The sequence below is a fragment of the Drosophila sechellia genome, chromosome 2L, assembly GCF_004382195.2.
Source record: "Drosophila sechellia strain sech25 chromosome 2L, ASM438219v1, whole genome shotgun sequence".
Classification (NCBI taxonomy): domain Eukaryota; kingdom Metazoa; phylum Arthropoda; class Insecta; order Diptera; family Drosophilidae; genus Drosophila; species Drosophila sechellia.
In genome coordinates, this window is record NC_045949.1 from 4598470 (window position 1) to 4612170 (window position 13701).

Here is a 13701-nt window from a genome sequence, read left to right on the forward strand (position 1 = left end):
CATCTTCTTTGGCTTATGACTGTTTGCAGCTAATCAAGTGTACTAAAAACAATTATTTGGAAGTTGTTTGAAAACTATGTTTTATATTTAAAAGCATTAATATCGTAGATAACTAACTTTTACGTGATAGCTTTAATCAAACCAAAATGTCCACTCTTTGACCCATTTTAAAGATATTATTTCCTGTACGAGACTGCAATTTGGTTTTATTTTCGTGCCGCCATCAGGAGATCGTAAAAATTAAAATGATTGCCCAAACTTGGTCCGCTGCACGTGTAGAAGTTTTTTTCATTAAGTTGACTAGCGCTGTCGTTAATGGGTTTCCATGTGGGGGCGAAACTACAGAGCTCCCTGGAAAAACCCATCTCCAATTGCCATCGAGCTTTAGTTTACAGCAGCGAGCAAATTGTCGGCATTCGCCTGTCGGTGGCTCAAAGCAATTGTATTGCCATAAATCAAAGGTCCACAAAGTATTCCGAACTATTTTTTTATTGTTCCTTGCTGTGAGTAAAAGCGTAGTTAACTTAATGAACACGTTCCATTTGCAGACAAAGCCAAGCAGCAAATGAACTTTGTTTTCAAACAATGCAGTGACGATATAAAGCGCTGGTTTGTCCTATAGACTGAAATGTGGCATTTCATTTTAGGCATCGGCATCAGTGGAAAATCTGATGGGCCGTGAGTGATGTTAACGTGGCTCTGTTGTGCTGTCTGTTATGCGTATGAGTGATGTTAGTTAACAGAGAGTAGCTTATCTTAATATATTATTATTAGTATCAATGTAGTCCGCCCGCATATTGCCTCCGATTAGGTCTAAATATGTATAGCAAAACTTTTGTTTCATACCAGCATCTTTGTGCTGTTAAACAATAATTTCGCAACAATCCCCCTTGGCTTTTGAAATTAAATGTAGCATGCCCCGAAACCAACCATTTCTCATTTCCCGTTTGGCCAACATCCACAAAATTTCTATTATAATCGAAACTTTTTATCGGCGCAATGCGCACTTGGCGAAACTTTGGCATTTCGCACGAGCTCAAAATTACTTTGTCCTGGCGGGGAAGTGTCCTGCGGTCACTTGACGCATTAGCGAACTACGAAAGCCTTACATTCGCAGCCATGAACATCATAAAATTCCGTAATTGAAACCAATCCAATGCGGATTAGTCTTTTGTTGCGGCAGCTGATCAGATTTTGGAGGATAGCAGCTTACCAGCCCACTAATTACGCTAATTATCTTTACGATTACCTGGCTAACTTTGCGCTTTGTTCGCTTCTCGCATTGGCGAATTTATTATTCAGAAAATCTACTCAAAACTTTGGCACACTTTTCCATGGTTCATGCCGAGCAATTTTGTGAATTTTTAACTAATTTAATGTAGCTGGTTACTTTTCTATATTTTTATATAAATTGTTAAACTGAATGGACCATCTCTCTTGCTTTAGCCGAAACTACACAAACTTTTTAATGAGCCTTTTGGAATTTACAAATCGATTTATACTTTGTTGGCATTTTTCTAACTTACCAGCTTAAGCACATACTATGAGTATTTCGCCTAACATTTAACACAACTGCCACCCAGCGATGGATTCAAATGGAAAAGTTGACTCGCTGGCATGCAAGTCGTCTGGAATGAATTTCCTCTGTGGCTACACGGCAAAAAAAAAGGGGAGTCCCGAAATAACATGGAGCCCAACCGACGGTCCCATAGAGTAAACACAATTCAATTAACTCGGCGCTCGTTGTCGGTCGGTTTTTGGGGGCATTGTTGTGTAAAAGAGCAGGCACCGTCGACGCTAAAATAACTGAAAGCGACAAGCCGATGATGGCACATTGCCAAGGGCGGAGGAACAGGAGCTGCACTGCAAAAAAACGTCCACATAGTCGATGGTATGAACTGATTGTAAAAGAAGCACATTTTTGTAAGAATTAAAAATAGAGGAATTCTATAACTGTTACTGCAAATATTTCGATCTGTTTGGGAGTTTCGGATCACTTTATCCCAGTGCACATGGTGCAGTTACTAGGTGCATGCAACAAGCCACAAGAGCAGCGTGGCTACAACAAAGCATTTGCATTATTAAAATTTTCATTTGGCGGCCTCTCTTGAAAATAAAGAACCGGCTAATTGAGGCAAAGGCAATCTTTAGCTGCTCTCAAATTGAATCTGGTCTGGTTTAAGCCCAAAGTAATTGTTGCCACAGTTTATAAACAGACTTGAGTACCATCAGCGAGTTTTTCCCTTAATCACTAGCTCACACTGTTTTGACAAGCCAATGGCGACAATAACTATTGTATGCTTAATGAGCTAAATGCTGAAAAACTTTGACTTAACCGAGCACAACAGGCGGTAACGTTGCGTATACTCATTCATCATCTGCAAGAAATTTAAGCAAAGCAGCAGCTGAAGTGTAAATATCACTGTCAGCTCGGCTGGGTGAGCGAAATCGAAGGCAGTTGGTCGTCCAGGGGGAGGTTAATCGTGTGACCTTTCCCACACTCTACCCTGTTACTTCTTAACCCATTAAAAAGACCTCAGGCCAGCTTCTCCAGAAATACAATTTATGAAACGAACTTTCAGTAACTGGTAATATGCACTTGGCGATATTACAACCAAAACTAACAATAACCATTTTTAAACCAACAGGCAGGGTATTCAAGTCTGTACTTAATCTCGTCGGCCGTCGTTACTTGTGATCCTTATTGCTTCTTTTATTGTGCGACACAGTGGTTGGGTGTAGTCATCGTCAGAGGAGCAGGACATTCAAGGGATGCGATGCGTGGCTGTGGCACGGAGATGGAGTCGCACGAATGCCGTTGACACGTTGGGGAATGCGGAATGGTCGGGAAACTAGGGTTTACCGAAAAGGGTAAACGGCGGAGCCAAGGTTCCGGGATCTGTGGAGTGTGACTTTGATTTTTGGCTAGGGCTGAGGTGCACACTTCGACGACGACTTACCTTGGAGTAATGACTTCATTTTCCGCCGCATACATTTCCAGCAATGTCACGCATGGCCGCGGCGTCTTTGTTTTCATTTTCCAGCCATTGTTTTGTTCCTTTGGCTTTAAAGTTGAAGCCGCAAAGGAAAATCCACCACTTATTTTCTTCCTTTGCGGGAGATCGGGCTTCGGCTAAAAATAACTTGGCAATTCCTTTAAATTTGATAAGTTTTTTTTCCGTCGGCCTCGTGTTGATGGTGTTTTATTTTTAAGGCCAATTTGCCGAGTGGGTGGTTTGCGGGCTGGCCAGTATTTTATACAATGTTTCAATTTGCCATCACACAGACGCAGATACCATTGTTTGGGCGGTTGTGTTGGTATGATTGATATCAATTTTGCTTTGATGAACGCTCCAAGGAATTGCTAGAGTTTATTTATTATAGTTTTGGGTCGCCTATTCCAATTCCCGTCCTTCGTTGCGATGAATTGTTTGGGAAGCACATTTTTATACAATTTCCCAGCCGCTTTCCCTGCTCTTTGTGGTCCAAGAGTGGTATAACTTACAAATATATATGTATTTAAATCAGCCGGCATCTGCATATGAAGATGTGGAATATCAGAGGAAAAAAATCAAATATTTACATACGATACATACGTAAAGAAATGGTGAAAACATTGACACACTGATGGCCAGAGGCGACAACCGAAAATTGATTATTCCATTTATTTTCCAACACAAATGCCTCGGGCTGTGAGAATTACTCATCAATTTCAGCGTCTTGAGTGCATGTGTGAAAAACGGTCCTTGAATATTGTGGACTTCCATGCTGTATTGACTCGATGGGCAAAATAAATAACACACTGTGTCTGGAGGGGGCACACCGAACCAAACCCAACCTGCCGTGGTCTTTCGCATATAAAATAGTAACTAACTTAAAATTGCTTATAAACAAAAAGTTCGTTTTTCAAATACTTTGAAGATTTCTTTACATTGTTAATGACCAAGTGCTCTAAAAACATGGAGTACACCAAATTATAAGAACAGGTAATAATTGAACTATTCTTGCCCTCTCACAGTTGCGAGATTTTCCGATGCGACTGCGTGAAGGACGGAGATGCCATAGAGGTATCGCAGATCCTCAAGCTCCGCCATGCTTTTGCAAATAGGGCAATCCCTTCTGTGACCCAAGTAAATGCGGATACAACTGTCCCCGAAGAGATGGCCGCACTTTAGAGAAACGATACGGTGGGATCCCTCCGCCTCCCAAGGTGAAAAGCAGATGGAGCAGTTATTACTCTGCCGAATCTTGTCCATTGCTTCGTTGGCAAAATCTATTTGCCGTTTAAGCTCAGAGATGACATTATTGTTCCTGGCCGCCTGCTCCTGTAGGTGGCAACCAACGACGACATCCATAGACATATCTTGTTCCAGAACTTGTTGACACAGTGTCTCGTTCTTGGACACCTCTAGTTGAAGCTGCTGCAGCAGTGCGTCCCTCTCCTTAATCAGTTCCTCAATCGTATGCTCGTCTTCAACCAGAATGGAATCCATTGCGCAGTTGGTTGGCTTAATCTTCACTGAGATGGGAGTATTTTCGTGTATTTTAAGCAATATTTTTTATTTATTTTTATAACAGAGCCGAAGTGATAGAATAGGAAAGAGTTGTCTCATGTTCGGTTAGTTTCGCTAGGGGAAAACAATCGATATATCTAGGGAAATCGATTTTAATAGGAAATCAATAACATCCCAAACCAAAGACGTTAGAATAACAAAATGCGTAATGCTAAACGTTTTTTTTTTGCAGACGATTATAGAGGTCGCATATTTTTATTTATTTTCTAAATATTAACTGTAAACTATACATGTTTGTAATTCTAATGCCTGTGCTGACTGATCAAACTGATTGAAACTAGGAAATGTCACAAGTGTGAAAGCAACGTTATCGAAATGCGATGCTGTGTGTAAGATGGCATTTCCCTAACAATGTTGCCACATAGAAAATAGAAATGTGAAACAAATTATGTAAAGTTTAGACAATCAGAAACGTTTTCTTTAGCATAGTCCAAATTATTTGTTATATGTACTGTCCAATGAGTGCCACGAACAAAGAAATCGGCGAAGCGAGCTTGACAGCAGAGCAAATTAGACACAGACACCAATATGATTTCCTCATAATGTTATTAGAAAGGTAAAAATAAAACATTCTCCAGTAGTTTCTGCAATTCCAAAACGTGTACTTTCAGATGCGACAGTTCCCCAAGGGAGACGAAAAGCGATTACTCCATGACCCGCATCAATTTCAATTCCACGGGAGAGTTGGGTAAGAAAGTCGGTTTCTTTATTCAATTGGTGCACTGGCTGTTATCGGCTGTGCCGGGACTTAGTATACTGTAGAATCAGAATTAGAGGTTTAAAGGGTAAATGGACGCACTATCGGGGATTCCACAATGAATTATGTTCAATGATTTAAAAAATGAAAGAGGAGGTCTTTCCTAGGGAATCTCCATGGAATGTTTCCTATTTCGATTTGCGCTGCATTCGCGAGCGTAGCATCTTGTTTTCATCCGCACATTTTGTGGTTATGGCGGTGCGCACTTCCCGCGGAGTCATGTCGAGGCTGTTGGTCATCAGATAGACTAGATCGGCCACCTTGAGCGGATCCAGCTGCTGTTTGCTGGGGCGGGCACAGTCCCTAAATGCCGGCGATGGTTTTCCGGAGAGCGTATGATGGGCCAGTGTATCCCGATCGAAGATCTCGCAGAGCAGCTTCCTCGTGATCGAGGGTCCGGTCATATCCCAGTTGATGGCACTTAGGCTAATGCGGGAAACTTCGGTGCCATTGGGACCGATCATCACCATCGGCGATTCGCCGTCCAGGTCGAATTCAAAACCGGGACACCGCCGTTTGGCATTCGGAGTGGACGTCACCGGTTTCTTGATACGCTTCCTCTTGTTTCCTATTGTCTCTTCTCCGCCTGGCACATAGTCCTCATCGTCATCGTCCAAACCAAGATCTTCGTCGTTTGTTTTCGGCGTCGAGGTGTTGTGATCATCGGCTCCATCGCGAAACACATCAAAAGGCTCCGAACTCTGCTCCTGATCCTGGTCCTGCTCATGGGCCTGTTTGTGCTCTTGCTCCTGATCCATTTCCTGGACCTTTTCAATTTCGATGGTGAGGAGATCGAGAGCCTTGCGCTTACTGCGCTCCCATTGCTGGAGAAGCTTCAAACGCGCCTCATTTACCGCTTGGATGGTGTTCCTCATCAGCTGCGAGTCCTCCATATCCTGCACCATGTCATCGAAATCCTGGTCCGGCGGACGCTGTGTCCTTAGCAGTCTCTCAGCAGCAAGTGTGAGAGTTTCCAGAGTGCTCAGCTTGCCACTATCGGACATTTCGATGTGGCGCATGGCGGAATCGGCAAATTCATTTGCTTCTTGAATGCGCCGCACCTTGCAGTCATCGCTCTCCTCCTCCGTAAGGGAGTCATCCGTTCGCAGCCTGGCAATGATCGCCTCCACTTTTTTCTGCGTCTCTGACAACTGAACCGTCTCGGGATCATAGGGCAATAGGGTCAGGGCGAATTCCAAACGCTGGCGGCGGTTAATCTACGAGGAAACGATTTTTTATTTTAAAATACTTGGCATTTGCTTCTATTTAACTCACCATTGTGCTGCTTGTTGTCCACTTGCAAACTGAATTACTGCTTATAAGTCAACGCCTTATATACCACCAACGCGAAAACCCTTACAGGTAGTTTTTTCCAAATACTGATTAATCCTTTTATTACCCTTTATAATTTTGTAGATGCTTCCATGGCCGATTCGCTGCCCACCGCGTCGACTGTGACTCGCCTACCTGCGGGAGCAACTTGCAGCTGTCGTTCCATTTCGGAACGCTCGGAACCCGCTGCCATCGTCTCGGAATCAACCCAAACCATCGCTTCTACCGAGGACATGGGCACTCAAACCGGCTTCCAGACGGATCCCAATGAGGATTTCAATTTCGGCCAAGATGCATACACGCAATCTATGCTTAATATGCAGGATGCAGAAACACAATCGATTCCAGAATCGACCGAAAACCTTAACAGCATACAAACACAAACGGAATATAAAGAACCAAAGACTGTCAGATTTCCGTCGAAAAAATATTCGAAGACTGTGCATGAAGAGGAAAAACCTAGAAAATCATTGCGCAAATGTTTCTTTAAGCGCCCACTAATCGTAGTAAAAGGCGACACTCTTATATCTCCCGATTTTTTCCATCAAAATAGAATGGAGAACGTATCAGTCACTACTAGAAAAGAAGATAAAGAAACCCAATATGAAAACCATTTCGGGACACAATCAAATAGTTCCGACGATAAGCCTTCAAATCCTTCGACGTGTTCAAAAATCCTCGATAGAGTACAGAAATTGGAAACCATAATGAAAAGACAGGAGCTTTCTCTAAGGGACCTACAGGGCTCTGTGAAATCGTTGAAGGTCCAGGAATGCAAACCCTCTGATTGTAGGTTCATATTTCAAGGACAACCGCAAGCATGCGAATTGCCAAAAAAACTAGAAACATCTGATCAGGCATCCCAGATAAACGATATATACGAGGAACGCAAATTGCCAATAAAACCGGAAGTTTTTAACCAGGCATCCCAGAAAAAATATACAGCTCGTTCCGAGGAACAAAAGTTGCCAATAAAACCTGAACCTTTTAACCAGGAACCCCAGAAAATATATACAGCTCGTTCCGAGGAACGCAAATTGCCAAGAAAACCTGAAAAATTTGACCAGGCTACACAAAAAAAAGATACAGCTAGTTGCGAGTGCAAAACGCTATCCAAAGAATTCCTTCAAATATTTTTGAAGCCTGAAACTGCTCAAGACGAACAGAAATCAAATAATTCTCAACGCACCAGGGATACCCCAATAAACTCGGAAAAATCAACTGGTCTACAACGCAGTAGGGAAAGTAATGGAAATAGTCGGAGGTGTTCTAAGGCGAATGAACATGAAGTATCTCTGAAAGATGCCCAACTCCCAACTGCTACACAATACTTGAAAGATACCGAAAATTTGCTGGAACAATTTAATCGAGTTTTTGCTAAAACAAAAAGCGAAGAAACAATTTGCGACAAGTCTAGAAATATTTCAGAATCTAAACAAATCGGAAGGCCAACATCCGCTTACCCTGCAGATCCCACGAAACAAAATGATACTGAACAAAGGGTTCAAAACTTACTGGATGAATTTGTTAAATTTGTTAAAGAACCCAAAGGCGATTCACTAGGTGCAAGAAAGGTTTCCTCCACATCTTGCTTGGAGTCGAAAAGTTCCAGACAATCCAATAAAACTGAGGAGAAAGAAGTATACAAATCCTTGATTGAGCAGCTTATAAGTCATTTCACAAAATCCAAGTCGTGTGAAAATAATCAGGCGCGGAAGGCCCAATCAGAGTCCTCCTCATTCGATCGCTTACTGGCGGAATTCGTAAAAATGTTTAAGAGATCCAACAGCCTGGAGGAGGACAGACCCAAAAAGGTGAGCTTCAATTGTTCGAAAGCTCCTCAAAATGTTAAATCCACTGCAATGCAATCGGAACTTAAGATGTCGGATATAGAGTTGGATGCGAACGGACGTAGCGGTTTCTGTCAACTAGAAGGAAAATCTAAGCCAAGTGCAATTTTTAGGAACACCCAGAGGATGGATGAGTCGCCGCCACGTGGATGTCAATACTGTGGCGATGACAGTCTGCCCATTCTCGATTCCTTGATGGATGAAGTATTTCGGCTGATTGGGCCGAGGCCCTTCGATGAAGTGGTCCTGACCATACTGCGTCAAGAGGAAAATGTCTACCACATCAAGGTGCGTGAGATGGCTACCGGAAAGGATCTAGGCTGCATACTGGGAAGTCGAGGGGCCATCAACCAAGCTATCGCGATAGGATTATTCGAGGACATTCACACGTTCTGTGAGCTGGACAAAAACAGGCAGTACGATCCCAGGGACTGTCCACTGGGCAGCAGTCTGGACGAACTTTGCCGTCGACAGTGCGGCGGTGAGATTGCACCAGCTGGAAGTGCCGACAAGCAAAGAGTCATCGAATTTTGCACTCGTGTGCTGGGTCTGCCCGCTGGTCAAGCGGACCGCTTCTTCTCCGTGACCAACGCCCTAAAAATGGACCCATCATTTGATTTCTCCAGTTCATTGCTCCGTCATGCCGGAAATCTAGAACTCACTGGCCAAGGAGCGGATTTAAGCGATGTGGTCAAGACATCCAGTTTATTCCTACGCATAATTTCCGGCCAGTGTAATGACGTTCAAGATGATGAAGAGGATTCATCATATGGATTCGATAGCAATAATGCACCTTAGCTTTGTTACCATTTAAATTTCCCATAAGACTTTGTAATAAAATTTTTCTAGAATTTTTTAATGAAAATATATTGTCTTATTTTATTAAAATATTTTCCTAGGTAGTGTAGAAATGTCGCAAAGTAGCAATTCGCTTTTATTGTCACTAAGCAGCTGCACATTGGGAAAATCCGCTCAATCAGCGTCCTTCGCAGGTAATACACAATTAGAACAATCCCAGTATGGGACGGACCAAGTTTTAATCCCTTCGCACTGACAGATGTCAGACATTATGAAAGCCTAGATAAAATTATGGAGATTACGGCAGGTAGAAAAATTTAACTATACCCTTTTACATCTATAAAATAGCTTGCAGCGAAGAAGAGTTCATCAGTTTGCCAAGAGCTCTTTACCTATCAAGACATTCAAACAAGACGCATAGAAAATAACCAAAGCCAAGCCAATCATATCAATCAAATCTTTTCCGAACATATTTAAAACACATCCGTCATCATGAGCAACATCAGCAACGACAGTGGATTGGATGACTCCGCGAACAGTGGAGCCGTTGTGAGCGCCAATGGACCCTTGGCAGCGACTAGGTTATCCTGGTTCCTGGCCGAAGTCGATGACGGTTTAATGAAGGATGGGAAGCCAAATGGCCGGCGCCGACTCTGCGTTCTCCATTCGATGGAACTCCTGGAGTCAGATGTATCGGACAAGTACATGACCCGATTCGTTGAATTTCGCGTCAATGGAATGGTGCTGGAGGCGAAACTCATACTGGCAGCGGATGAGAGGCGCCTGGTGGATGCAGCATTGCTGTCCATGAGCAAGGAGGAGAGGGAGGATGCCGTGGGCCAGCAACTGTTGGTCCAGTACACTGAGAATGAAAAGGCGGGCGAGCGCCTCATCCAGAAACTTGTTTCTCCAAACGATGTGATGTTGCTGAGCACCAAGCCCGAGTTGAAGGGTAATCCTCTGGTGAGCTTGGCTCCCGGCTGCATTGCCCATATCCTATATGCCTACGAAAGCCGTGATTATATGGAAAAGATACTACTGCACCTGAAAGCGCGAAGCTTTGATCTCGCCTTCGATGATAATTTGGAAGCTGAACCAGAGGCCATGAATGATGACACTTGGATGCTGGTGCAATACAGTCCTGAACCGGAGATGGTGGTATACCAGGTGGTGCAGTACAGACAAACCGTGTGGAGGAAAGAGAATCTCTTTAAGGACGTGATTGCCTACATGCAACTTCCTGGTAGCGACATCGTCCTTCAGGCGGTGGTCATCAGCTATGGCCAGGACAAAGAGGTCCTGAACGCGAAGTACGAGGAGTTGCGACGATTCCCATTTGATATTGACTTTCCACTGCCCGACGAACTGGAGAAGCACCCCGATCACATGACGTCCACCGCCCTCTTCTCGCGAACCAGCTTGTACCAGAAGGCGGAGCAGCGGGACACTACTGGAAAGCACAAGGAGTTGCGAAAAAGTCTGGAACAGATGAGTGAGAAGGCGCAGGGCGAGGCCCAAATGATCATAGATGCCTTCGACATGGTGGACAATATCAACAAGAATCTGCAGAGTCGTTTGTCCGGAGAGGTGCGATCGGTAGTGGAGGTCACATCCGGAGACGAACTTCATTAGTTGGCAAACACATCACATTTACTTTATATATAGTCAACTAAGTTTCGTTGAAAGTTTAAAACTTAAATGGTAAATATTATTAGGCTAGAATTAAATACCAATTGTAAGCTATATATTTAGGAAATCTGAATAACTATATAAAGATCTGCAAATGATAAACGTATTAATATTTCTATGGGTATAAACACGTTTTATTCTGATTTTTGACATGTTAAACATGATTAAAATTGACATATTTGTAAAAACAGGAAAAAAAATATATTAAAATGAGTTGAACTGTGGGGCAGGCGGGTGGGGGCAATAACCAAACTCAAACGTGTTGTGTTCAACCAATAAAAACTGCATCATGATCGACGGCGGACCAACTTGTGTTTGTTGAATGAATGTTGTCTGACGAATCATCAAATAGTTAGGCATCAACGGCTGGGTGGGTTCCATCCATCCAGAAGGCCCGAAAAAAGGTGGCTGTGCTCTTACGTCAACGGGACGAGGAACGGCCAGCGGTGGTGGTGGCATTGGAGGAGCCATTCCAGGCATCGGGTCTGGGACGAATCCTTGTTGAAGGTGATCAACACCGACTGGTACCGACTGGTTCGGTGGCGGTGGTCCTTTGGGGACATTTTCCAATCTAGTTTCAGAACTTTCTCTACCCGATCTGAAGTTTTGACGTGGATCTGACTGACGTGAATGTGGACGCGATGTGATTCCCATCTGAGAAAACTGCCTCTCCATTCGGCTCATGGAAAGCCGCTTTTGAGCAAAATCCCAGGCCTTGAATTCATCCGGTGGCAGTGGATGTAGATTATCGTAGGGCACGTCAACCAGTTTTCCCTGCTCCTCGACAAACACTTGACAAACGGACTTCTTCTTATCGATCGATTGGATGTAACAAACGCTAAGCCGATCGCGTCTGTTGGTGTCCAACTCCACCTGGCACTTGGCTCCCACCTTGAAGTTGTAGTCGCCCATGTAAATACCAAATTGATACGCTTCACGACGAGCTTCAATCGTGCTAGTCAGCTCAACGTTGCGATACATATTGGGATGCATTGACTTAGCTACCGAATAGGGGAAGGGCTTCTTGCCCTGCTCCAGAAGGATCCGAATGCAGGACAAATTGTCAAACTGTCCGCGGCTATGAAACGGGCATTTCTGGGAGTTTTCAAGCAAGCAAATGGTGCTCTCAGGGCGATCCAGCTCGAAGCTCCGTCCGTTGCGGCACAGCAAACGGATGGCACGGCCGTGCGAGTCAAACTCATAGCTAATGCCCATTTTGAAGGTATCTGGATACAGCATCCATTCCACAGCGAGATTAACATCCGGCAGGCGGAACACGTGCTTGTAAAGCATTTTGAAGGACACGGCCTGGGAAACGGCGCTCACATCGACGTCCTTCATAGTCAGCACCGTGTCAAAATGCCCCAGGCCGTTCATAAAGATACGTAGGATCTCCTTATAGTCCTTGCTGTATGTGATCATCCGGCCCATATCGAAGGGTTCGTAGATGATGACATTCCGGCGGTACAGGTGGCATAGGGCACCTAGTTCCAGTAGGGTGCCCGCTGTCTTGGTCTTGCCCAGCTGCCACAGGTACTCGTCGAAGTCTCCACTCACAAATCGCCGGTAAGTCTTCCATTTCGCGAACATATAGCGAACGCACTCCATCCTCACTTCGTAATGAAGCATCTGGGTGTCGTACACCTGCTCCGCGACCACTCGAAACAGACTCGAGGCATCCCCTATCATATGCTTCCGGAAGAGTTGACGTCGCTCCAGGTACCGATCTATGGGATCTGTTGCCTCTGTGGGAAGACTTGGTTATATAATTGTGTAAGATGCAAATCCCTGACCTACTTCTACTTCCAATGGAAACTAAACGCTGCAGTACATCGGACATTATTGTTGCTTAAAAAATTTTAGTACTGGGTCTTTAAAAAAAGTCGTAACCAATAGGAAAAAGATCAAGATCCACGTGGTTCCTGCGTCGTTGCCAGATGGTGGAATTCTGCACTTCCATTATACGCGTTAAAAGTGGAACAGTGGAAATGAACACGAAAACTTGAAAGTGAAGTCTACAGTTGTTCTAAAAGTCAATGGGAAACATATAAAATTCGTGCTATTCTATTATTGTGGATATCGATTTTTGTATTACCGTTACACATTTTCAGTTATAAGCATAAACCTTTTCTCTTTAAACTCCTGTGTGAAAGCGCTATTATCCTGGAAATAAAATGACCTTCATCACTTGGTCAAATTGTAGCTATGTGGCAACACCGTTGATGGGAAGCACGTGAGAAACTTATTAGCCTAAAGTTCATAATAATTCAAAAGATTTATTGGTCACATTGCTGTCCTCATGAAAGTGCTTGGCACCCTTTCCATTTAAATTTGAAATTTCGTTTCTGAACATAGATATTTTGTATTTGTGAATCTATTTGAAATCGCATAAACTTTAAAATGTGGCACATATCTCAGCATTGATTTATTACGCTTTCGAGTGGAGCTATAAAACATGAAGAAAATAATAGAGCACATAAATAACTACATATACATTTAGAGGCAAACGGCTAAAAAATGCAGCAATGGCATTCAATAAATTCAAAAGCATTTGACACATCAGCAGGTTGGTAATTAATTGATAGACAGAAATAATCGAGTGAATTATGTTCGTATAATTCGATTTCAGCACGTGTCGCCATCAATTTCTAACGAAACGGCTACCATGTGCGATGCCCCACAATTAACTAAGCAAGCGCTT

General features: G+C 43.6%; 5 protein-coding genes across 5 annotated transcripts; 2 read left to right on the forward strand and 3 right to left on the reverse strand.

Annotated features, from left to right (window-relative positions):
- Positions 1-2966: 2966 nt before the first annotated feature.
- Positions 2967-4613, reverse strand: LOC6613366 (E3 ubiquitin-protein ligase RNF181). Its single transcript, XM_002037804.2, has 2 exons — positions 3597-4613; positions 2967-3535 (listed from the first exon to the last, which is right to left on the reverse strand). Exon 1 carries the CDS (start codon positions 4491-4493, stop codon positions 3999-4001), a length of 495 nt encoding a protein of 164 aa, XP_002037840.1. The 5' UTR covers positions 4494-4613; the 3' UTR covers positions 2967-3535; positions 3597-3998.
- A 142-nt stretch (positions 4614-4755) lies between these two features.
- LOC6613367 lies at positions 4756-9352 on the forward strand. The gene is made up of 3 exons (XM_002037805.2): positions 4756-5130; positions 5186-5262; positions 6748-9352. The coding sequence occupies exons 1-3, from the start codon at positions 5021-5023 to the stop codon at positions 9309-9311; spliced, it is 2751 nt and encodes a 916-aa protein (XP_002037841.2). The 5' UTR covers positions 4756-5020; the 3' UTR covers positions 9312-9352.
- On the reverse strand, positions 5456-6677 carry LOC6613368 (early boundary activity protein 1). Its single transcript, XM_002037806.2, has 2 exons — positions 6607-6677; positions 5456-6548 (listed from the first exon to the last, which is right to left on the reverse strand). The coding sequence occupies exons 1-2, from the start codon at positions 6607-6609 to the stop codon at positions 5460-5462; spliced, it is 1092 nt and encodes a 363-aa protein (XP_002037842.1). The 5' UTR covers positions 6610-6677; the 3' UTR covers positions 5456-5459.
- Positions 9353-9573: 221 nt separating the features above from the next.
- Positions 9574-11098, forward strand: LOC6613369 (early boundary activity protein 3). The gene has a single exon (XM_002037807.2). It carries the CDS (start codon positions 9804-9806, stop codon positions 10941-10943), a length of 1140 nt encoding a protein of 379 aa, XP_002037843.1. The 5' UTR covers positions 9574-9803; the 3' UTR covers positions 10944-11098.
- Positions 11099-11118: 20 nt separating this feature from the next.
- LOC6613370 (protein ovarian tumor locus) lies at positions 11119-12880 on the reverse strand. Its single transcript, XM_032727475.1, has 2 exons — positions 12798-12880; positions 11119-12745 (listed from the first exon to the last, which is right to left on the reverse strand). Exons 1-2 carry the CDS (start codon positions 12838-12840, stop codon positions 11205-11207), a joined length of 1584 nt encoding a protein of 527 aa, XP_032583366.1. The 5' UTR covers positions 12841-12880; the 3' UTR covers positions 11119-11204.
- Between the last annotated feature and the right edge of the window lie 821 nt (positions 12881-13701).

Bases quoted from the DNA above. Each gene is read 5' to 3' on its own strand.
- LOC6613366 (XM_002037804.2), bottom strand. From the start codon at position 4,493: ATGGATTCCATTCTGGTTGAAGACGAGCATACGATTGAGGAACTGATT.
- LOC6613367 (XM_002037805.2), top strand. From the start codon at position 5,021: ATGTACTGTCCAATGAGTGCCACGAACAAAGAAATCGGCGAAGCGAGC. The intron at 5,131-5,185 runs GTAAAAATAAAA...GTGTACTTTCAG, and splicing joins CTCATAATGTTATTAGAAAG to ATGCGACAGTTCCCCAAGGG. The intron at 5,263-6,747 runs GTAAGAAAGTCG...ATAATTTTGTAG, and splicing joins CAATTCCACGGGAGAGTTGG to ATGCTTCCATGGCCGATTCG.
- LOC6613369 (XM_002037807.2), top strand. From the start codon at position 9,804: ATGAGCAACATCAGCAACGACAGTGGATTGGATGACTCCGCGAACAGT.
- LOC6613370 (XM_032727475.1), bottom strand. From the start codon at position 12,840: ATGTCCGATGTACTGCAGCGTTTAGTTTCCATTGGAAGTAGAA. The intron at 12,746-12,797 runs GTAGGTCAGGGA...GTCTTCCCACAG, and splicing joins AGTTTCCATTGGAAGTAGAA to AGGCAACAGATCCCATAGAT.